The 23561-nt window shown below is 44.3% G+C and overlaps 1 protein-coding gene across 2 annotated transcripts; it reads left to right on the top strand.

Moving 5' to 3' along the window:
* Positions 1–1332: 1332 nt before the first annotated feature.
* Mfsd1 (major facilitator superfamily domain containing 1) lies at positions 1333–22981 on the top strand. Of its 2 annotated transcripts, XM_052731189.1 has the most exons (16): positions 1334–1565; positions 3336–3388; positions 4275–4387; positions 6239–6281; positions 6879–6946; positions 8843–8951; positions 12370–12472; positions 13110–13208; positions 13607–13718; positions 14579–14635; positions 14950–15106; positions 16370–16467; positions 17508–17620; positions 18770–18817; positions 19481–19538; positions 20824–22981. In XM_052731189.1, exons 1-16 carry the CDS (start codon positions 1406–1408, stop codon positions 20825–20827), a joined length of 1395 nt encoding a protein of 464 aa, XP_052587149.1. In that variant the 5' UTR covers positions 1334–1405; the 3' UTR covers positions 20828–22981. The 2 variants fall into 2 exon arrangements, with proteins under 2 accessions (XP_052587150.1, XP_052587149.1); XM_052731190.1 differs by lacking the exon at positions 20824–22981 and having other exon boundaries at positions 1333–1565; positions 19481–19542.
* Positions 22982–23561: the final 580 nt, after the last annotated feature.

A 23561-nucleotide genomic window follows, 5' to 3' on the forward strand; every position in this document is an offset into this window, starting at 1 on the left:
GGTGTGGGGCCCACTCTCCTGAGTGCTGCAGCTGGTGTGGGACAGGACTAGCTCTTCCATTCTCATTACCCTGGGGCTAGCTCTCCCTCGAGAGGCGAGAGGTGATGGGGGGATGGAGGCTTTTTCATAATTGAGGTTCCCCCCTCTCAAGTGACTTCAGTTTGTATAGAATTGACGTAAAACTGGCCAGCTCAAGACGTTTAGTCATCTATCCTGTGGGCAAAGTCAACAAGTGTAAAATGATGGTCTAGGCCCCTCACTGTCGTACAGCTGATGTTGAGTGAAGGAATAAAGCCCAAGATGGAGTGTGAGACCACTGTGCTGGAGGTGTCAGTCGAGGGAATGGGAGATAGAATGCAGGTTCTATGTAAACATTCCAAACCATATCTCTCTTCCGACACTCCTCCTCTACTTCCCTATCCCCCCCTATCTGGATCTCTTTGAGGGCCAACCTAGAAATCTGGGAGACACTCAAAAGTCCTCCTCTTCTTCCAGATCTCGTCCGCCATGGTTTAAACACATCCCTAGTTTACTAGGCAGTCTTTGGAACTCTTTGCGCCATACCTATGGACTCCCCAGAGTCAGGCTTGGAGCCTCTCACTTCCACTTCGGCTGCATGTTTCACAGCTACTTAGCATCCAGCCCTGCTACACTCCAAATTCTACGGCAAAGACTTGGGGACACCTAGAAAAGTGCGGGAGAAGGCTGCGCTGCCCGATCGAGTTTCTCAAATCAAACCGAGAGGTCTTGATACTCTGCTGGACATCTGTGAATGGCTCCTCATTTAGGACGTTTCACGTTTCTACTCTGGACTTCCTTCTCTTATTCGAAGATCAATATAAACGTGTAATTATAAACGTATAAAACCCAGGTCAGACATTTGTGAGGAATTCAACGTTCATTCCCGCCGCAGTCATTCGGCCAGCCCCCCTCCACATGATCAGTTTCTATCCATCTCCCCACGTAAATTCTCTCACCCGTATTCTCGAGGTGGGAGAACTTGGCCCCTTCCCAGTACATAAGTGCTAGATACATCCGGTCTGGGAGCATGAAGAGTTGGCGAAGTGAGGGAGAGGAGGACTCAGCTGTGAGAAGGATGCTGCATTTTGGGGTGCCTAGCTGCTCAAGCCGAGCCATCCACTGGGGATTCTGCACCGGCACACCCTCCTGGTCTTAAATCAGACGCTAACCGGCAGAGGGCCGGGTCCGACCCACCTCACCTCACCCCACCCACATTGGCAGAGCGGAGACTGCGGCATACAAATGCCCCGCCACCACGTGGACAGCTGTTCACGTGAGCACGGCGGGGCGTGACCGGCGGGAGTCACGTGAGCGCACGCGGTCACGTGAGCGCTGTCTCCGCAGCCCGGCTTTTGCTTCCTGCTCCGCTCGGATCTGCCGGCCGATGGAGGAGGAGGATGAGGAGGTGCGGGCGCTGCTTGGGGACCGCCCCGAGGGGGACAGCGCGGTCCGGGGCGCCCCGCGCGCTCTGCCCGCGCTCTGCGACCCCAGCCACCTGGCGCACCGGCTCGTGGTGCTGCTGCTGATGTGCCTCCTTGGCTTCGGTGAGCCGGGGAGGGCTAGGGAGAACGATCGGGGGATTCTGGGGTTCGTGTCCCCGGATCCGCTCTGCCACCCGGGCTTGGAACCTGCTCTGTCCAGTCGTCGCGAGCCAGGCCTGGGCACTGAGCTGGCGACTTTTGTTCCTGCTAAGTCCCAGAGTGCAGCAGTCCCTCCCTGGGGACGCCGATGAGAAGGAATCTCGGCTATTTCCCCTGGAGTACCGTGCTCAGGAGACTTCTGAGCGTTGTTGACCAAGTCCTTTTTCTTCTCTTCCCCAGAGGACATCCTCCTCCCTCCCTCCCCCGCCCGCGCGCTTTCCTTGGCGTTCCATTAGATCTCACACCCGCTTTGGGACACTGCACCTTGCTGGCATCCTGACAGCAGGCGTCTTTTCTTACCCTTCCTTCCTGTGTGAAGCAGTCCTGCAGGACCCAGCTTGTTTTGAGGTGGTTGGTTTCACTTAAGAAATCTGATCCTCCGAAAGCAATTTCTTGAGATACTTTTACAAAAGTCTTTACCTCCTTTGTTACAGTTTTTAATTTACGCTGCAACTGTTCCGATTCGTAAATACTGGCTTGGCTTCAAAGTGTCATTTCAGGGATCAGATTCAGAAATATATGCTCCTGGTGTATAAAGGATACTTTGGGCTTTGGTTTTTTTGCAATTCGTCCACACTGTTGACTAGTTTTTGGAAAGATAGAGCCCATACCATTTAAAAAGAAGTACTGAGCCGGGCATGGTGGTGTACTTCTTTAACCCCAGTACTGAGAGGCAGAGACAGGTGGGTCTCCAAGAATTAGGGAGGGTAGCCAGGGCTACAGAGTGAGATCTTGTCTCAACAAACAAACAAACAAGCAAGCAAGCAAACAAACAAACAAACAAACAAACCTTGCCATGGACGCTCTTATTAGAAGCTAAATCAGGAGCAAAAGTTCTAGGTTTAGAATCAATAACCAAGAAACAAGGGCAAAACGCTTGAAGAAATTGTCCCTACTCAAGCCGACAGCTTATTTTTGGTAGGTAGATTGGGCTAAAAGTTTGGGTTTGAGAAGCCAGAGTCCTGCCTCTCTAGTTACCTCGCCAGCGCACCTTTGAACTGGTAGCTTTGTGTGTTTGGAGAGTCAGTGCAGAAACAGAAGCAGTGTTTGTTATCTTGGGGCCTCCTCAAGCTTGTCAGTTACCTCTGAGCTGCATCTCCAGGTCATGCTTACAGCCCTCTCCCCACTCCTGTCTTGACCTCCTCAGGAGGCATTGTTATGTTTTCATCGGATCCTTTCCTCTCTAGCACCGCATTTTCTCAGTCATTTGCTCCTGGGTATTTTGTTTGCAGGATGAGAATCTGTTTGAAATACTGGTTTGGTTTGAATAGCTGATATTAATTCTGCTTTCAAGAAAAATGAAGACAGCTGACATGCAGCTGTGGAGAATATAGAACTTTTAGTGTTGGTGGCTTTAAGTAAGGAAAAGGAAGCTATTTCACGAATATATGAATTCAGTAATACGCATGGGAAGCATGAAGAGAACAAAATGATTTAAAACAGTTGATGTTGACCTTTTAGTTACGTTTCTGGTATTTGCTGGGTATGCGCATTGCTAAATTGTGGAAGTTCCTTTGGGTGGTAGCTAAGGAAGTGGTCTAGAAATAGTTTCCATGGTGTCAGCAATAGTGTAAATCTTAAACATCCAGAGTAGTTACTAATTAGGAATTGTAACTTGAAAATTTTGTGTAGACATTCTCGTTCCGAGTGAAATGTGTGCTCTTTCTTTCCTAGGTAGCTACTTTTGCTATGACAGTCCCGCTGCCCTCCAGACTCAGGTTAAGCGGGTGAGTTGATTATTCATTCTTGTCCTGCTCTTCGTTCTGGAGCACTGACTTACAGATGATGAGATACCATGACCTTCAGGGTGCCCCATCTGAAATGTCCACTTACTTTGTATTCTACTGTCATCAGCAAACCCACAAGCTGCAGACTTCTGGAGATCAAATCCATTTCCCCAAAGAACTCGTGGATGACACATTTATGACAGATAGTTTGATTCTTTAGGTAGATAATTGTGATTTCTGTCCACAGTATTGCTAAAAATGCTAGTTTTTGTTGAGAATGTACACACCCGATGTCTACTCTTCTGAGTAAGTGGTTTGTGGAATGGCTTTGGCCTTCTTGGATAAGCTCTGTTATTTACTTTTATAAATGTGGATGCTGTTTGCTGAGTATTGTCCCTATCAGCATTCTTAGAATGGTTTTGAATTATAAAATTACATTTGATATTTGTCGTTTCTTGGACATTTAGACCATTGTTGTCTACATTTTTTTTTTTAAGCCACTGAGCAGAGGGAAGATATACAGGTTGTCCTCTGCATTCTAATAGGAATTGAAGAGGGTAGGGGCCGTAAGACTAGGCAAAGATGATTCTTTTCTGTGTGGGAGGAGTCCATAATTCAGTCAGAAATGAAGACGTAAGGATCTAGGAGATAGAAACAGACTGAGTTGGCCCCCATACCAGTGACTGGTCCTGGAATCCATGAGGTCGGATTAGTATGTGGAATTAAGACGTTTCCATGTGTGACTGTTTTTCTTAGTGCAAGGATTGTAGCTTCTGCGAGAGTCTCAAGAAACTTACCCTGTACGGAAATACAGCTGTAACTACTGTTTGTTTTGATTTAATTGTTAAACCCATTTGGAAAAAAGTTTTCTTTTCTTCCCATATAGGACATGCAAGTGAATACTACGAAATTCATGCTGCTGTACGCCTGGTATTCTTGGCCCAATGTAGTGTTGTGTTTCTTGGGTGGCTTTTTGATAGACCGAATATTTGGAATACGGTAAGCTTGCAGAAAAATTAATTTGTGGGCAAATTTAACTGGTGATTAGGAGAATGTAGGAATGGGTTGAAGTTTTTTCTCGAAGAACTAAATAGACTTGTGAATTGACTGATGGTGGACATGAGGATTTGTTTTCTGTTTTTAAAGATTGTTTTTGTCTTAGACTTTGTCCTTGAGGCTTTGTTGATCAGTTAGGGTCAGGCCTAGTAATTGCTGTTGATGCAGTAAGGGCATCAGTTTCTGGAGGTTAATTATGCTCTTAATTTGGGTCAGACGAACCAGGTGTGAGTCCTCTTGCTGCTACTTGGTCAAGTCCCAACTGTCCTTCAGCTTCCTCACTGCTAAGTGGGGTAACAATTTCTACCTCCCAAGTGTCTACAGGGATTAAATGAGAGTTGGAGATGGAAAGTCTGTGCACATAGGTAGAGATACATCCCTTCCTCAGTTCTGATAAGATGTAAGACTTCCCCCTCTGTTTCTGCCTTTCTTTGGCCATTGACCTTTTTTTGTGGCCACGCCCATTGGATGCTGAAGAGGAATAGCGCTGTAAGCTTTGGCGCTGTATGTCTTTCTCGTTGGCTGTGTTTCATGTGAAGACTTAGCGAACACAGCTGGGAGTTCCCTCAGAAGGCAGGGGTGAAGCTGCTGATGTGGATTCAAACCATGTCTGAGGGATGAGGGTTGAAGACACGTGTGATGTGATTTGGGGGGTTTGCTTTTTTTTTTGTTTTTTGTTTTTTTGTTTTTTTTCCGAGACACAGTTTCTCTGTAGTTTTGGTGCCTGTCCTGGATCTCATTCTATAGACCAGGCTGGCCTCAAACTCACAGAGATCCACCTGGCTCTGCCTCCCGTGTGCTGAGATTGAATGTGTGCTCCATCACCGCTCGGCCTGGGGGGCTTGCTTTTAGGAATCTTAAGTAGTTGAGTATGATGGAAGTGTTAAATATATTTTGCTGGGTCTCAAGGGATATAATTAGCTGAATTTTCAGGGAAACTAATTCCACTTATTTGGAGGAGGCACTTGCTTGTTCATAGGGGTGATATAAGTTGTCTGGAGACATTGATTGAGTTTTCCAGCTGTAGAGAACGTTCAGGTGATGGTGTGGCCATTTTACAAGGATTTTTGAGTGGATTTCGGTTTCAGAAGTACAGTTGGCTCTGCTGACTTTGAAGACTCTTCTAACCCTGCTATTTTACTTGCTTTGATGAAATATTATTACTTAGACTTAAGTTGGACTTGGAACTCCATTAACTTGCCTAAGATGTGTCTTCTAAAAGTAGTTTTTAGTTACCAAGAATTATAGTCACTTCAGTTAGCTACTGTAGAATTTCCTAGGACCAATCTTAAGCTCATAAAATAAAGATTGACTTCTATGCCATTTTATTTTATGTCACTTGTGTGGAGGTGCCCAGAGGCCAGTCCAGGACCACATACCCAGGAGCTGGAGTTACAGGCACTGTAGGCTGTCTGATCCTAGGTCCTCTGCAAGAGCAGTGAGTGCTCTTAGCTGCTGAGCCATCTCACTAGCCTCCACTTCTAACCTCGGAACAGAAATTGAATAAAGAATTTGCACTTCTCAATGGTTTGACCCTGGGAACTTTTTGGAAGATTGCTGAGGTTTTAAGAGGGGATGATGATGTGAATGAACTTGTGCCATCACTGAACCTTGGGGCTCCCATCAGAACACTGGAGTTTTGTACATTAGCATTTGGTTTAGGAAAGTTGCAGATGAGCGTTCCTCTTCCTTGGAATGCAGGGTGGTCAAAGAAAACCCAGACAGCTGATGGGTAGAGGATTCTGTGATTACCAGCAATCATATGAGGAAATGACATTTCCCTGTCTCACACAGATGGGGCACAGTTATTTTCAGCTGCTTCGTTTGCATTGGACAGGTAAGAAAGGTCAAAATATTTATTCATTCCTTGACAATGACTCTGAAGTCTTATTTAATTCCCTTGGCAAAAGTATATTTAACGAATGACCAACTTGATTAATCAGGCCCATGAATGGCCATGTGGTATAATTTATTTGAAGCCTTAAATTACATTGTCTTAGCCGCTTTCCTCATTGCTGTGATTGACAGAAGCCACTTAGGAGGGAGAAAGGTTTATTCCTGCCCACAGTTTGAGGGGAAGGCATGTTGGCGGGGGTATGAAGCAGCTGGTCACACAATGTCTGCAGTCGGGAAACAGGAAGTGAGGTTGCACGTCCAGTGCTTCCTCCTTTGATGCCCCTCGGCTCATAGAATGGTACCGCCACATTCGGGTGGGCATGTATGCGTGGGTTAACCTAACCCAGAAGATCCCTCACAGGTATGCCGGAGGCTTGCCTTCTGGTGATTATAAGTCCTGATAAATGCATGAGCATTAATATTTAAATTTCTCAGATTTATTATTTCAGGCTAGTAAAATTATTCTGGGAATGAGGATTTGTCATATTGCCTATTCCTTTAGAATATCCTGAATTTATTTTTCTATTACTGTTTACAGGTTATTTTTGCACTGGGTGGAATAGTTAATGCATTTTGGCTGATGGAGTTTGGGAGGTTTGTCTTTGGGTAAGTTGTACCATAATTTCATGTTATCTTAGCATGTTTATTAAGGATCTTTCTGATGCTGAGGATTAAAACCAGGGCCTTTCATATCCCAACCTATCCACACACGCACACTAACAGTCCTTTATTAAGGATTTAAAAGAAATACATCAGTATCTTTTGTGAGGTGTTGACTGCTCTAAAAGGGTGGGACCTAGGAGAATGGAGCCAATAAATGAGACAGACTAAAGTCTCATGCAATAGTCAACTTTATTCAGAGCATTAGACAATTTATACTCTGAGGCTTAAGAAAAGTCACATGATTCAAGCCGTCAGTCACAAGGACAAGCTGTAAATGCTGACAAGCCAGATGTGGCCAAAGCATGTTTTTCCAAAGAGGCATGTAAGCAGCAATAGCCAGTTGTAATGAAGTAAACTTACTCCTAGTGCCACACCTGGCATGAAAACACATTCCAAGAACATTTTTGTGTTATTGAAGAAACTGAAGTCACAAGACTCTTGTCTTGTGTTCTTGGAGTTTTCTCATAAGCACTCAGAATTCTCACACAACTCCATTCTTGGACCGAGTTCCACCAGTGAGGAGTTATTTCAGATCCTTGAAATGTAGCTTATGTCTATGTAAGTGTTTCTTAGGTACTTGTTTTAATGAAGACTTAGTGTTTTGAGTGATTGTGTTTAATTGTAGAGTTCAATATATAAGCTTCGCCAGAAGCTTTTCCCGGGCTTTAAAAACTTGATTGTATTTTAGACTGATTTAAATCTCATTCCCCAAAGTATGGACCATCAATTTCTAGGTTGGTTACTCCGGGCATCGTACTCTTCCTTAGAGAGTGGTGTGTATGTCTTTCTGCTCCCCCGTTCAGGTGTCTTGAAGTAGCACAGTATCTCTAGCCTGGCTGGCCCCCACGTAACTTCCGTGTCCATTACACAGTCCTGTTCTGAGTCAAGCCTTGGGCTTCCTGCCTTGAGGAATACAGTAGACAGAATGCCAAGGGCATGCAGATAGATGTGGTGTATGCCTGAGGGAAATAAATATACACAAGAGCATGGAAGAGATTCTGGAGCAAAAATGTGGTTAAAAATGTCCCATGGATAAAGTGGGAGAGTGTAGAAAGAAGTGTGGGAACTTATTTGTAGATGAGAAGGGAAATACCTTTGGACTAGGACAGAGCCACGGCAGCACTTATTTTTAGGATGTGGAGGAGGTGACAAAGCTTTGAAATGGGTTTCAAGGGGTACTGATAAATATGTGGAACCAAGGGAAAGAACACTGAAACCCAAGAAGTAGAAGAATGTTGACTATGCAAGAGCTTTGTGTATTGGCCTGAAAAGTGAGGTTTCATTACAAAATGTGAATGAAAGACGCTCTCCCATATCAGAGTTTTGTATAGGACAGATGGTGTCTGTCATGATTGCTAATTTAGCTAGCCAGATCACTCCAACACATCACAATAGAAAATAATAATTGCATTTTGTTTACATTTGAGGCAGGTAGAGTATGTGAGTAGGTTGTCTGTGTCCTGATGTCTGGGATCTCTGCTGCAGAGATTCACGGAAGGCTGGAAGCTGGAATCATCTTGGAAGCTTGTGGTTTTGCATATTGGATGCTTGGATTGGGTGCCTTGAAGAACCTGTTTATTTTCAAGTGGCACTTCTTGTGTGGCTTGCTTTCGTGTAGGATGGGGGTGGTTACCCTTTGTACAAAGTAACTTATGGCTCCAGCTGTGAGTGTTGAATTGAAATGGCAGATGCCATCTTTGGAATGCTTATGGCCACACAGTAGTCACTTCACTAGGTCTTATTGGCTGAAGTACTCAAGCCTACCTCCATTCAAAGGAGTGTCAAAATTTCTAACTGGGATTTCTTTCAAAGCTATGACTTTTCTTCTCCCATATTTAGGATTGGTGGAGAGTCCTTAGCAGTTGCCCAGAATACATATGCTGTGAGTTGGTTTAAAGGCAAAGAATTAAACCTGGTGTTTGGACTCCAACTCAGCATGGCCAGAATTGTAAGTATGGCGACAGCCCAGCAGGGCCCAATGGGAAGCAAATTATCTCTTCAGAGTCTTAGAAGTATGCTTGGGCACACTTGGGTGTGAAGTAGGCATTGCTTTTTATATATCACTTTCAAAAAACACTTACTTGTGTGTTTATAGGTCTGTGTAGATGCCTCTGCATTCAGAGGTCAGAAAATGGCATTGGTTGTCAGTTTCTGTCACCCTCTGCCACTCTCTACCTGTTCGCTTGCGGCGTTTTGTCAATCAGGCTGGAAGCCAGCAAGCTCCAGTCTCCTGTGTCCTCAGAGCTGTGTTCTCAGGCATGCAGGGGACACTGGGTTGTTAGTGGCTGCTGTGATCTGAACTCTTGTCCCCCGATTGCACAGGGAGCCACTTCTCTAGCCTCTGTTTTTATGTATTTCTCTAGGACTTAAAATGACATTTGTTTTGTGTCTTAGGGTTTTATTACTGTGCAGAGACACCATGACCATGGCAACTCTTATAAAGGAAAACATTTAATTGGGGCTGGCTCACAGTTTCGGAGGTTTAGTCCATTATCATCATGGACTTGGCAGCATGCAGGCAGGCATGGTGCTGGGGAAGAGCTGAGAGTTCTACAACTTGATCTGCAGGCAGCAGAAAGTCTGTGTGCCACACTAGGAGTGGCTTAAGCATATGAGACCTCAAAGCCCATCCCCACAGTGACACACTTCCTCCAACAAGGCCACACCTACTCCAGCAAGGCCACACCCCTTTTTGTGTGTAATGCTTTTTACTTTTTAATTTTAATTTTTTCCTTTTTTTCTTTTTTTATTATTAAGAAATTTAATTTTCTATTCGTTTTACATACCAACCACAGGTCCCCCTCTCCTCTCTCCTCCAGCCCTCCAGCCTCTCCAACATAAGCCATTATCAGTGTTTTTGATCGTAAAGGCCACACCTCCTAATAGTGCCACTCCCTGTGGGCCAACCATTCAAACACATGAGTCCATGGGGGCCATACCTATTCAGACCACCACACTTTGTCTTCAGTAGTTCATTCATAAATAGCATAAGATAGCAAAGTGAACATTCATCAGTTCAAGGTGTCTGAATTAAATAGCTTGCCTAATTTCTCACCAGTTTTGGCACCCTGCCTCGAAAGTCTCTCTAGCGATCCATCCAGGTTCTACTTGCACATTACCAGTGGTGGGAAGCTCCTTCTATGGTGAAGTAGCCTATTCTCCATCAGTTAATTTTTTTTTTTCTTTTTTCTTTTCTTTTTTTTTTTTTTTAAGACAGCCTCACTATGGAATCCTGGCTGGTCTGGAACTTGCTGTGTATAGATCAGGCTGGCCTTGAACTCACAGAGACCTGCTTGCCTCTGCCTTTAAAGTCCTAGGTATAAAGGTGTGTGACACCACAAACTTTTGAAACTCAAATTCACACAGATGAAGCCTTTTTCCACAAAGGGCTTAGGCTGACGGATCCCACTGTTTCTCCCTCAGTGTTCATTTTTGTCTTGTTTGCCGTGAAATAAAACATCATCGGCTCTTCAGTTCTTGATCAGAGGTGTTTATTTCCTATGGTCATCTAAGCCCTCCGACAGGAGTTTCAGCCCCTCACCATGATGCTCACACCTCATTGGACTTCACTCTGTCAGCTAGTGTTCCTGGGGTTTAGAATTAGAAATAATCGTGGTGTTTCACATTTTGTCTTAGGGAGGGTACCCAGGAAACCAGCATTAGATTTTGATGAATACATCCCATAAGACACTCAGGTATTCTAATATCCCCACCCTAGCTCTGGCTGGGGGGGGGGGGTTGAGTATCTCTTGATTTTCCTTTATGATTTGTTCCTCTTAGGCTTACTGTTTCAATAAGCACTAAGGCAGGTGACATTACAGCGGCAGCCCTGCCTCTGAGGAGTGTCTGTCTGTAGTCTGTAGGAGGTTTGCAATGCCACTCCACCCCCTTCCCGTCATTTCGTGAGATTCAGGCCCTGTCTCGTGTCTCCTGACTTTCTTTCAGCCCCCCACCCACCCCATGGCTGTAAATGTGGGAGTGCTCTAGGCCGTGACCTTTGATCTGCACTCACAGCCCTGGAGATCTTACCTAGTTTTGCAGGTTTGATTAGCAAGGCCTGGCTTCTGAGTTTATGTCGCCTGTCTAGGCTTTCCCTTACATTCTTCACTTCCACAGGCAGTTGCCTGTCCAGTGTTTCCTCTTAGCTGTCTCTGTCCAGGCTTTTCTCTTCCATTTCTGACTCATACGCTGTTCAGTTCCCCTGGACTGAACTTACCCTACACCCAGTTCTCCATGTTCTCCCCGCCATTCCTCAGACCAGTTCTTGTTGGCATTTCTCCTCCCCCTCAAGGGCAACTGTCTTCATGCGGTGCCAGCCTGAGTCCCACCTCCTCCCATTCTCCCACGTACTTGCTGTTAGTAAATCCTTTTGGCTGCCCCAACTAAACATACGTATCCCGAGCACGTCTTACCGTACTTCCAACAGCCTGATCTCAGAGTCATCTTTCTCGTTTTGGCCTGCTGCGGGACAGTCGCTGCGGCCTTGTTTCTGCCTCTGTGGTCCAACTGAAGGAAAGTTGCCAGGTTAGTCAGCCAGAGCTGCTTTCCAAGATTGCAGAGGGAGGCTTCCCAGGATGGCAAGTTCTCTCACCTCTAGCCCCCTACCATGGTTCCTTTTCTATTGCTGTAACAACATCGTGACCATGACCAAGGCAACTTAGAAAAGAAAGTGTTTAATTGGGCGTAGGCTTCAGAGGGTCAGAGCAGGTGATGGCAGAACAGAAGCATATTGGCTGGAATAGTGGAGCGCTCAGATCTTCATCTGAAAGGGAGAGGCAGAGAGAGCACATTGGAAATGATGGGACGTTTAAAGCCTCATAGCACACCCGAAGTGTCTGAGTCAGGGTTCTCTAGAGTAATGGAAGTTATAGAGTGAATCTCTCTATATATAGAAAGAAATGTATCAGAATGACTTACAGACTGTGGTCCCGCTAATCCAACAATGGCTGTCTATGAACGGAAAGTCCAAGAATCCAATAGCTGTTCAGTACACAGGGCTGGATGTCTCAGCTGATTAGTATATGCTAGAATCCCAAAGAAGTAGGCTCTGATGTCAGTGAAGGAATGGACTGAAATCGAGGAGAGATTTCAAGCAGGCAAAGAGCAAAAGCTTCCTTCTTCCCTGTCCTTACATAGGCTTCCAGTAGAAGGTGTGGCCCAGGTTAGAGGTGCATCTTCCGTCTCAAAAGATCTGGATTAAAGGTGTGTCTTCCCACCTCAGTGTAATCCAGATCATCTTCCATGTAATCTGTAATCTGGATTCTGGTTACACTTACTTTACTAAGATACTATCAGTAAATAAGTAACCACACACCCCTCCCCAGAGTGTTCCTAGTTGAGAAGCCTGTTGTCTTTCCCTTCCTCAGGGAAGCACAGTGAATATGAACCTCATGGGACGGCTGTATTCCAAGACTGAAACTGCACTGGGTTCAGCCGGCCATACGACCCTGGGAGTGACACTCATGATTGGTGAGCGAGTCCTTCTGTCCCACGTCTGGTCCTTTGGAGGCCTGTCACGGGAGATACTGTGCCAAAGAGGAAGGAACTCTAGACTCAGTGCCAGACTCCTGTGCTGCTGCTGGCGTGTGATTTTGCCTCCATAGTTCGCTAGTTCTTCGGACTGTTTAGAAATAGACAGTCGTGTCTTTGTACTTTAATTGCCACTTCTGAAACAGGATCTGATTGGCCCTTGTGTCCCTCAGTGCTTTTATTTGTGTATTGTATGTTCCATGGGACTGAGTGTGAGGTGAGGTCAGCCAAGGAGTGTGTCCAGGTGAGCTCATAGTCACAGACAGCAGGAGGAAGATTGGGGCCCTTGAGCTCAGATGTGGTGTGGAGTGGTGGGGAGTCCACCAAGTTGAAAGCCAGGAGCCTCGGCTCATTCTTTGCTGCCCACAACTAGTTCTTTTATCTAGGACGAGATAATTTATCTCCATTTTCTGAAAAGTTTTGGGTCTTGGTGTACTCCTGTGTGCGTGTGGCGTGGTAGGCTGTCCTTAGCCCTGACTCTGGATGCCTTTGCTCAGTGGCTGCACTGTGGCTCTTTATGCAGTGTGCTGCTTCTCCCAGCCCTTGGCCTTTTTTAAAACTTCTCTCCTTTATTTAGGGGGTGTGACATGCATTCTTTCACTAATCTGTGCCTTGGTCCTTGCTTATTTGGACCGGAGAGCAGAGAAAATCCTTCATAAAGAACAAGGAAAAACAGGTACGTCATCAGCGTGAAAGAAGAGTGGGACTCAGGGGACCTTTAATGATACTTTACAGTAGTAGCTTAGACACGGTGCAGCGCTGTGATGCTGAATGTTTATATTTCCAGGTTCATTTCTGCTCATCTAAATTTCTGTATGTATTCCTCTGTTTAAACGTTATGACAGAGTGTACATTCTTGATTTTGTTTTGTATATTAGTAAAATGATTTTAGTTCCCATAAAAGGGAACAACTGTAACTTCTGTTTTTTTCTTCTTATTACTTGGTAAGTTATCTCAGAGATGCTGTTTGTGGAATTTTCTAGAAAACAAATGTTTAATTATATGAATAAAAATGATGCCTGTAGATGAAAGGCCCTCAGGTTTTATGAACTATTACGTCTTCCCTTTCCCAAGGTGAAGTCATTAAGTTGACTGATATAAAGGACTTCTCCTTACCCCTGTGGCTGATCTTCCTCATCTGCGTCTGCTACTACGCAGCGGTGTTCCCTTTCATCGGGCTGGGCAAGTGAGTATTCTCCAGCCTTCCACCTGTAAGTTACAGCGAGAGCTGAGCCACATCAACGAGTGGGCACTTTCTGTAGTTCATTTTGCTCCTGTGGACACTGTGTATATTTAGACTAATGATTTTATGTTCTGGGATACACCGGGCATTGACAGCTGCGGGCTTAACATTGTTTTAATACTTTCATTATTCTCTCGAAGAAATGCTTTTAAAATTTCCTTTCTGTTCTTGGATCAGGAGGCTGTTTACTGTGACTGGAAGTTGTGCCTTGGCTCCTGTCCACTCAGGGCCGATTCTGTCCCGATTAGGTGCAGGGTTCGAAGCAGGTTCCTGCTTGCTTTGTCTGCTTCTCGCCTCATCCACTGGCCGCTGCGGCGTGGGAGTGCAAATGTGTGTGTAGGAATGTGTTTTTATGTCTGTGTAGCCTTTAAAACACATAGTCAGCACTTGGGAGGCAGAGGCAGGCGGATCTCTGTGAGTTCGAGGCCAGCCTGGTCTAGAGAGAGAGATCCAGGAAAGGCGCAAAGCTGCACAGAGAAACCCTGTCTCGAAAAACCTAAAAAAAAAAAAAAAAAAAAAAAAAAAACCACATAGGCACTCCTTATTACACAGTAAAGGAACTCCGCAGTTCTGCCTTGAATTGGGTGTTCCGAAACTGTGTGGGCCAACCCTGCTTTAGTCCGTGAAGTGGTTCCGTGAGAGCCGCAGCAGATGGCTGGATGACGATGGATCAGAGCTAACAGTAGGAGAACAGTGTTGGGGAAGAAAAGCTTATTAAATGTTCCAGTTCTCGTTAACTTGTCTTTATTTCTTGAACACAAAGTAGTTCTTTCTGATGTATGCACTTTTCTTTTTAATTTTAGAGTTTTCTTCATAGAGAAATTCAGATTTTCTTCCCAGTCAGCAAGTGCAATTAACAGGTATTTGACGTAATTCTCTAAGTTCCTGTTGCATGTGATACGGGGTATTCATAAGCATAAGCCCTGCCTGCAGAGAGTCCACAAAAATTGTGTAACCACGGCCCCTCTCCCCCAACACTGCAGAATCTAATTGCAAGGGCCTGCCTTTGCATTGAGGGAAAAAATCCAAAGAATTCTCATATTGATTTTTTCTAATTCTATTTGCTGGTTGTCATTTTAGATGAGTGCTACATTAACCAAATTAGGCTTGCTTAGTCTGGTAGTTTTAGAGACGCTGTGCTACATTCTATTAACTTCTTGCCCTCTCTGGGCAGTATCGTGTATATCATATCAGCTCCCATGTCCCCAGTATTTGGACTCCTGGTGGATAAAACTGGGAAGAACGTCATCTGGGTTCTGTGTGCAGTTGCTACCACCCTCGTGTCCCACATGATGCTGGCCTTCACCTTTTGGAACCCCTGGATTGCTATGGTAATGTTTAGGGGGTGGTCAGGGCTTCAGAGAGAATCCCAAGTCCATGTTGGGTGTGCCCAGCAAACCCAGCTGGCAGTGCTGAGGGGAAGTGACTTGGTGTTAATTTTGAGAAAGTAAACATTTTTTTTTTTTTAGAAAAGGATTATCAATTATTAATGTGTAAGGTTTGTTTTTCATTTGGCTTATTTAGTAGGGAACCTCCAAAGCTGAAGTAGAATTTGAAACAGAATAGTCTCATGACTGGAAAGCTAATTTCTTGCATTTATTTTTCTGAACTTCATTAAAATAAATCCTTTCGTTAAAAGCACTGTCCAGACTTTTAGTAGGTCTAAAAGGTGGCCGCAAGTCCATGATGTTTTTGTTGTCTTCACCGTGTGAGTTTTCAGAGTACAGGCTGAAGTGCTGTGTCCCTTACCTGTTGGTACAGGGGCATCTTGAGCATCAGAATTTGTGGTGGGCAGTTCCTCGGAAGTCTTCCTGTAGGGACATCTAGGCCCTAGGAGTAGAGTGCTGCTGTAGAGCTTTGCACAGTGAATATCCTCTGTTACGATGCTCAGGGACTTCTTCATCTATAACACAGTGCACAGATGTGTCCGTTTTCCTGGCTAGTGTTGGGTGTCAGCATTATTTCTACATGTACCAGTCTGATAGGTACATGTAATAACTTCATTTACATTCAACTCACACTTTCTTTCTTCTTTTTTTAAAACTTGAGACATGCTCTTGCTCCATACAGCTACCGTCACCTCCACCCTGTGTAGCTTAGAGCAGCCTGGCACTCAGAGTTGCCTCTGAAGGCATGTCGCCCCCGTGTTTGGCAAGTTCTTTTTTGGATTGCGGAAACGGCATTGTCACAGTGTCTGAGGAGTGGTGGTGATGGCGGGTGGGTCCCTGCTGTGCTTTTCAGTTCAGAATTGGTTCTCCATGGGCAGCAATAGAATAACTCTGCTGCCTCGACGACTTCATCTGTAGTTAAGGAAAATCAGTTTGCCTGAAACTTGGGTAAGAACTTTTCCAAATCCTCTGTGCCGTTGACTGCACAGTGGACCCAGACAGTTTATATCACGAGTGAAAATAGTTAAAACAGCGGAGAGTACTGAGAGAGGCCCAAGACTTTCTTACATATTTGAAATTTTAGTCCAATTACAGTAAAATGTATTTACATTTTGATTTAGCTATTATGTCACTTTTACTAATCTTTATCAAGGAAAATCACCTGTCACCTGATGTATACTGTACCATTCTGCCTTCCTATTCTAGAGTCTCCTGGGACTCTCCTACTCATTGCTTGCCTGTGCCTTGTGGCCAATGGTGGCATTTGTAGTTCCCGAGCACCAGCTGGGGACTGCATACGGATTGTAAGTATTGCACTTTCACTGCATGTCGTACATGTTGCCTTCTGCTGTATCAGTTCTCATAGTACCCCACGTGTCCTAATTGTAGTTATGCTCAGAGTTCTGGGCCAGCACTGAACCCGCAGGTGACGAGAAATGTCAGTGAATGCATTCTTAAGCGACTGCCGTGGTATTTCTGGTCACTTTCCCTACTTGTGATCTGAGGAAAACAACCCAGTGCGGGAGGGTTTAGTTTAGGTCCTGGCTTTAGAGATTTCTTGGCCCCACTGATTCTGGGCCTGTGGAGAGGCAGATCCATCACGGCAGCTGGGAAGCGGCCATCACACTGCCCTTTTATTTGCCTCAGGCCTCTAGCCTTTGGGAGGTGCTTGCCCATGTCTACGTCTTTCCCACTGAGGTCATTCCTCTAGTCATGACCAACAGACATGCCTAGAAGAGTACTTTTCTGTTAGGTACTTCTTAGTCCAGTCAGATGTAGTGACACTTGGCCATCCAACAAGGTAAGGCCCTAGCAAGACAACTGGAGTAAGCCAAAGCCCGTAGGAGGCGATCGCAGACATGACCACTCCTGTCCATCTGAGCCCTTCTCGGGGGAGGGTGATCCATGTCCCAGGCCCCTAAAGGCGGGGGTGGGGGGTGGGGGGTTGCAGCTGGTCCTGTGGCTGCTGTGTGGGTAGCTCTCCCTTTCATTCATCAGGTGGGCATTTTTTTTACTTCACTTGTCCTGCAGCCGATGGTCTAGTAGCGGAGACAGTCCAGGATAAACTCCAAAATCTGCTGGGTGTGATTAATCCTAGCACTTTGGAGTCAGAGCCAGGTAGATCTTTATGAGTTTGGGGCATGCTTGGTCTACAAAGTGAGTTCCAGGGCAGCCAGGGCTACATAGCTTCCTTGTCTCAAAAAACTAACATCTGTCCATGTGCTCCCTGTCTGAAAGTCTCTCCTGACACCAGCAGTGTGTGGTTTTTGATGCTAGCATTAATAGTGGTTAGTCTGTCTGAAGACCTTTGAGAATGAAATGCTATTTTATCCTGAAATCCTAGCATGCAGTCCATTCAGAACCTCGGGCTGGCCGTCATCTCCATCCTTGCTGGCATGATACTGGATACTCGGGGATACTTGCTTTTGGAGGTTTTCTTCATTGCCTGTGTTTCCTGTGAGTGTGCCATGTGGCAGCATTTGACTTCTTACAACGTAGAGTAAAATGCTCATATTTTTACAGTTAGGTTTTGCCATATCATTTAAAGTGAGCTAGACAGTGTGCCTGAGCTAGTAAGGGCAGAAAGCCAAGTTCTGCCTTCTGGGCTCTGAACTGGCTCTGGGTGGAAAGTTAAGGGCGAAGTTTTGATTTGTTCATTTGTAAAGGCACATGGTGTCTTCAGATGAGAAATCCCTGCAGACCGTGAAATGACTGGCCAGGAGCTGCCAGGAGTTCTGGGGAGAAGAAGAGAGGAAGGGGGGAGGGAGGGTGTGTGTGTGTGTGTGTGTGTGTCTGTGTGTGTGTGTGTGTGATGTGTCTGCTCCCTCCCTCCTGTGGGTTCTCAGCCGTTCGCTCTGTGTGTGTGTGTGTGCGTGTGCGTGTGTGTGTGTGTGTGTGTGTGTGTGTGTGTGTGTGTGTGATATATCTGCTCCCTCCCTCCTGTGGTTTCTCAGTCATTCTGTGTGTGTGTGTGTGTGTGTGTGTGTGTGTGTGTGTGTGTGTGTGTGTGTGTGTGATGTGTGCTCCCTCCCTTCTGTGGGGTGTCAGCAGTTTGCTGGCCCTATCATTCCTGAGGTAATAAGCAGTGATCCCTGTAGGGAAAACACTGTGGCACTTGAGAGCTTTCAGAAACAAAAAAGTGCAGTGTTTTTAAAATGCCAATTACCTTGGTTAGGGTTTCTATTGCTGTGAGGAGACATCATGATGATGGCAACTCTAATAAGGAAGCATTTTAGTGGGGCTGGCTTATAATTGGGGCTGGCTTACAGTTTCAGAGGTTTAGTCCATTATCATCATGGTGGGAAGCATGGCCACATGCAGGCAGATGTGGTGCTGGAGAGGAGCTGAGAGTTCTACATCTTGAACTCCAGGCAACAGGAAGTGAACTGTGTAACACACTGGACACAGCTTGTGCATATCTGAGACCTCACTTCTACCAACAAGGCCACACCTAATAGTGCCACTCTCTGTAGGCCAAGCATTCAAACACAAGAGTCTGTGGAGGCCATAGCTGTTCAAACCACCGCACCAATGGAGAGGAGTTTGGTTTATGCTTTAGTTTTGATTACACAGGCGTCGTTTACAAGTGTACCTTGTGTTTTCCAGTGGCACTTTTTGCCGTGGTCTGTCTGTATTTGGTGAACCGTGCCCGAGGTAAGCAGCTCTCTTGATCTTCTTGAGGCCAGTGTTTTATTAGTGTGTGTTAGTGATTAGTGTTTTTATAATCACACTTTCTGAAACCTCCACTTCCTTCAAAATTGCTCTTAGGCTTTTTCATCACCAGTAAGATCGTGTTTCATAATATAAAATCTCAGGTGTATATTAGCAAAACTCCCTAAGCCCCTCATATCATCTCATTTCTAAAAAATAAAAAGTAAATTAATTTTCATTTTAAGGTTGAACATATTTGGTTTAGGATTAGAAATAATATATATATATATATATATATATATATATATATATATTTTACCAGTACACACTAATATGCGTTAGTGTATTTTTATAAGAACTTGATGTTGTCTTTATTAATCTTGATAATTGCTTGTGCCTAAAGGGCATGATATACTTAAGAGAATATAACACAATAAATTTAGATTTCTTTTAATTTTTCTTAACTTTCAGTGATACTGACATTTAATAGTGTTTCAGTTAAAAAACCTGAAGCAACATATAACTTCAAACTTAAATATACAAAGCTAAAATTAAAGTGTGATTATATATTTTTCTTTTTTATCTTTCATAACTTTTTGTGCAAATATTTGTGTGTGATTGAATTTTAATTACATTGCTTAAAATGGCTACTCATTTACATTTTAGGTGGGAATCTAAACTGTTCCGCAAAACAAAGGGAAGAATTAAAACTTTCTCATACCGAGTGAGTACCCAGAGGGAGAAAATTGTATTTTAATGAGCATTTTAATTCAAGTTAGATTTGGACTTTAAAGGTATTAGTTTTTTTCTTGATTTTTAAGAGCTTGCAGGTCTGGAAATAGTACTACAAGATCCGTACTTACTTCAGAATATTTAAGATGAATATCAAGTCTTAAAGGCAGACATGGAAAAGAAGTGGGCTTGCCTTCTGGGCAGTCAGACTGTGGGATTTGAGTTTAGTGGAGCAAGGCCTTGCCCTCCGCCCTGTGCTGGGCTGTGCCCTTCCGTTCTTCCAGTCTGCCTTTTAAAAAAGTAATTAAGGTAACTTTTCATCTTGCCCTGTGTCCTGCTGTCATTCTTTTGCTGGGATAAAATGCCCTGGCCAAAAGCAGCTTGGGGAGGAAACTGTTTAGTCCGGGTCATAATCTCACCCATCATTGAGAGAGGTGGGGGCAGGAGCCTGAAGCTGAAGGCTGCCTGCTGACGCCCTCTCACTGGCTCACGCTTACCTGCCTTTCATGTACAGCCCATGGCTGCCTGTGTAGGGATGATGCTGTCCCACATGCACTGGGATGCATCAATTAGCAATCAGGTCAGTGCCCCACAGATGTGCCCACAGATATGCCAGACTGACCTAGGCAGGTCTTCAGTTTATTTAAACAGCACGTGTGTTACATTCTGTCCCTGGGGACTCTAGGCTATGTCCAGTTGGCATCCTAAAATCAGTATGCTATTGGCTTTTTTCAGATTCCTTCATAACAGATGAAAGACTGTAGTATGGGGTTATGTTATTGTTTTATAAGTACATGCTAAAACATGATGATAATTCTGTTTCCTGTTATTTCTAAAGATTCTAGCCACTAAACTTACGATTTAAAGATGTATTTGTAAACATACACATCATCTGACGTTAAGTTTTGTGACTTGAATAGGTTGAAGTCTGGCATAATAGCCTGTGTTTTTTAAAGCAAGATGGTGCTCTTGTTTTTCATGTTAAAAATTGGAAATGAAGGGTTTCAGAGCTGGCTCAGTGATTAAGTGTATGCTGTCCTTCCTGATGCCCAGAAGTCAGTTCCCAGTGCCCATGTCGGGTATCTCACCAGCTCCAGGGCACCCAGGGGCCTCTTCTGCGGGCACCTGCACTCACGTGCACCCCCATCCCAATAAAAATGATAGCGTTTTACACTGTGTATCTTACAAAGTTACAATTTTCATTTTGAAAGTTGTGTGGAGCTTTTTTTTTCCCCCCAGCTGCTTTTTGGTAATTTAGCAATTATTTTGTTTTGCAGATAAGACTCTGAAATGATTGGAGAATGGGCAACGTGCACCACTGATTGGAAACCTTTATGAAGATTTTCTTTTTTTTTTCTTTTAAAAAAAGTTATTTAGAAAAATAATAGAGTGGAAAACATATTTATATTTTAAATATACCTACTAAAAGTGTGTTCATAAAGACTGTTTTAGCCTGTGGTTTTTGTAACGTGATACTAATGAATTCTAATCAACAATGAACAGTTTAGAAAATTGGTCTGGAACATTCAGCGAGCTTTAAGGACCAACCGTAATGGTCTGCAATATTCTGTTGGGGTAGTTTTTAGTACATGTATCCTCAGGATGAACGTTTTCTATATATTATAACAGGGAAAAGGAAAAGGAAAAAAACCCCACAAAATATGAGGGGGTGGTACAGAAGATGTTACATACAGAGTAAGTGATGACATTTTAGTTCATAGAGAATGGTATACAATTGCTTCCTGTTCTCCACTAGGAGATCATGAGTGCCATTAATGATGGCTGCTGAGCAGCAAACCTGTGAAGTGTTTTGTTTGTTGTTGTTGTTTTTCCTATCAGGGACATAATTTGTAGTACAAACACTCTGAAGAGTTTTTTCCCTTAAAGACAATATAAAAGCGTCCTTCAATTTATGATGGCTACCTATGTACATGGGTACATAAAACCAGTGCAAAAGTTATATTTTGTGTTTTCACTTTATTTTTAAAACATTTCAACACTGATTTCAGTTTTCCTGTGGAAGATAATCTCCAGAAATCAAAGCTGCAATAAAGAAGTGTCCTAGGTACAGTCTCATTGACTGATTACAGGTGTAGGGTACAGTCTCATTGACTGATTACAGGTGTAGGGTACAGTCTCATTGACTGATTACAGGTGTAAGGTACAGTCTCATTGACTGATTACAGGTGTAGGGTACAGTCTCATTGAATGATTATAGGTGTAGGATGCAGTCTCATTGAATGATTACAGGTGTAGGGTACAGTCTCATTGAATGATTACAGGTGTAGGATGCAGTCTCATTGACTGATTACAGGTGTAGGATGCAGTCTCATTGAATGATTACAGGTGTAGGATGCAGTCTCATTGAATGATTACAGATGTAGGATGCAGTCTCATTGAATGATTACAGGTGTAGGGTACAGTCTCATTGAATGATTACAGGTGTAGGATGCAGTCTCATTGAATGATTACAGGTGTAGGATGCAGTCTCATTGAATGATTACAGGTGTAGGGTACATGTGGTGCAAAGCATTGTATGCGTAAAGCTTTGCCATCCAGGGGCTGGAGAGATGATAGGGCTTAAGGACATTTACTCCTAAGAGGACCCCAGTTCAGTTCCCAGCATCCACACGGGGCAGCTCCCAGTCATCTGGAACTCCAGCTCCAAGGGATCCAGCACCTTCTTCTGCCTTCCTCAGGCTCTTGGGCATGTGAGAGCACACGCACATGCACACACACGCACACGCACGCACACGCACACAAATATAATAATAATGGATCTTTTAAAGAGCACAGAAACAGTTTGAAAATGCATTCCTTCTCTTTTTGAGTTATCATTTATTATGCCATTCTTCACTTGTTAGTTTTGGGGCTTTGACCACATGTGGCTGTTGTAGCACACGTCAAGTATGAAGTTGTCGTTGCTGTGTGTGCTGGCTGGCTCCTGTGTCCTGGCCTTGTAGGGAGCCTGGCCCTCTCACAGTCTTTGTCCATTGCTATTTGCTTCTCTTAGAGTGTCCTCTAGTGCACACTCTAACCTGGTTTCACCTGGTTTAAACAAAAGCCTTAGTTCCCAGCCCAGAACCATTCTTCCATACAGAAACTCCTCCAGACTGCTCAGGCCTGATAACAATCCAGGATGCCTATGGACTTTGAAAACCTTGGACTTGGCCTTTTTAGCTTGCCTCAGTTTGTGAGGAATTTGTGGCAGTGTGGGTTTAGGGTCGTGTGTTTTCTCTTCCTTAGACTGTCAACTCCATGAGAGCAGGGACATTGGTTTGTTAGTGAATGTATCCACAGTGCCTAGCACAATGTATGTACAAAACTTGACTTTTTTTTAACTGATGTGTAAAATAAAAAGTAATTGGAGTAACCTGTTTGGAGGATAAAATGGCAATTCAAATAAAAAGACCCCCAAAGGGTTGGTGGGCTGCATGTCTTATGGTTTAGAAATCTTATATTTAATATGTACCCTAAGTAAACCATTGCACAATTGTATGTATTCTAAGACAGTATCTCCCGTCTAGGTTGTATAATGGCCTGACAGGGAATCATTCACATATGTAAGTTTGAGTTGTGTTTGTGGTTTTGCAGCGCTGGGGGGTGAACCCAGGCAGGGTCTGGCCTGTGTTAGGCTAGTGCGTCTACCACAGAGGAGTAGCCCCAGGTCACAAGCTTTGGGGAGTGCATTCTGTGGAGGTTAGAGATTGCTCATGGATAGAGTTCATCGCATTATCATACCAGCGGGGACACTGAGTTGAGAAGACAACCAAGATCTGCTCAAACCTACCCACAAGCTGGCTATGAGTGCTTCAGTGTGTCGTGTAGCCTCTTAACATTGTACCCGTTTGCCAAAACTAAACACAAGTGAGTTTTCGTGGTGGTGCAACACATATGACTGACTGCTCACCCCAGAAGGGGAGCCCTCTGCAGGCCAAAGCATCAATTGCACCGAAGTCCAACTTGGTGAACCAATGAGCTGCGTTTCTTTTTCTTTGGAGACAAGGTTTTGCTA

The sequence above is a fragment of the Peromyscus californicus genome, unplaced genomic scaffold (assembly GCF_007827085.1).
Source record: "Peromyscus californicus insignis strain IS unplaced genomic scaffold, ASM782708v3 Scaffold_9__1_contigs__length_137607984, whole genome shotgun sequence".
NCBI classification, from domain to species: domain Eukaryota; kingdom Metazoa; phylum Chordata; class Mammalia; order Rodentia; family Cricetidae; genus Peromyscus; species Peromyscus californicus.

What these genes read in the sequence shown, in the direction of transcription:
- Mfsd1 (XM_052731190.1), top strand. Translation starts at nt 1,406, where the DNA reads ATGGAGGAGGAGGATGAGGAGGTGCGGGCGCTGCTTGGGGACCGCCCC. An exon ending in AACTCAGCATGGCCAGAATT is followed by an intron (nt 8,952 to 12,369) that starts GTAAGTATGGCG and finishes TCCCTTCCTCAG; the next exon opens with GGAAGCACAGTGAATATGAA. An exon ending in CTTCATTGCCTGTGTTTCCT is followed by an intron (nt 17,621 to 18,769) that starts GTGAGTGTGCCA and finishes TGTGTTTTCCAG; the next exon opens with TGGCACTTTTTGCCGTGGTC.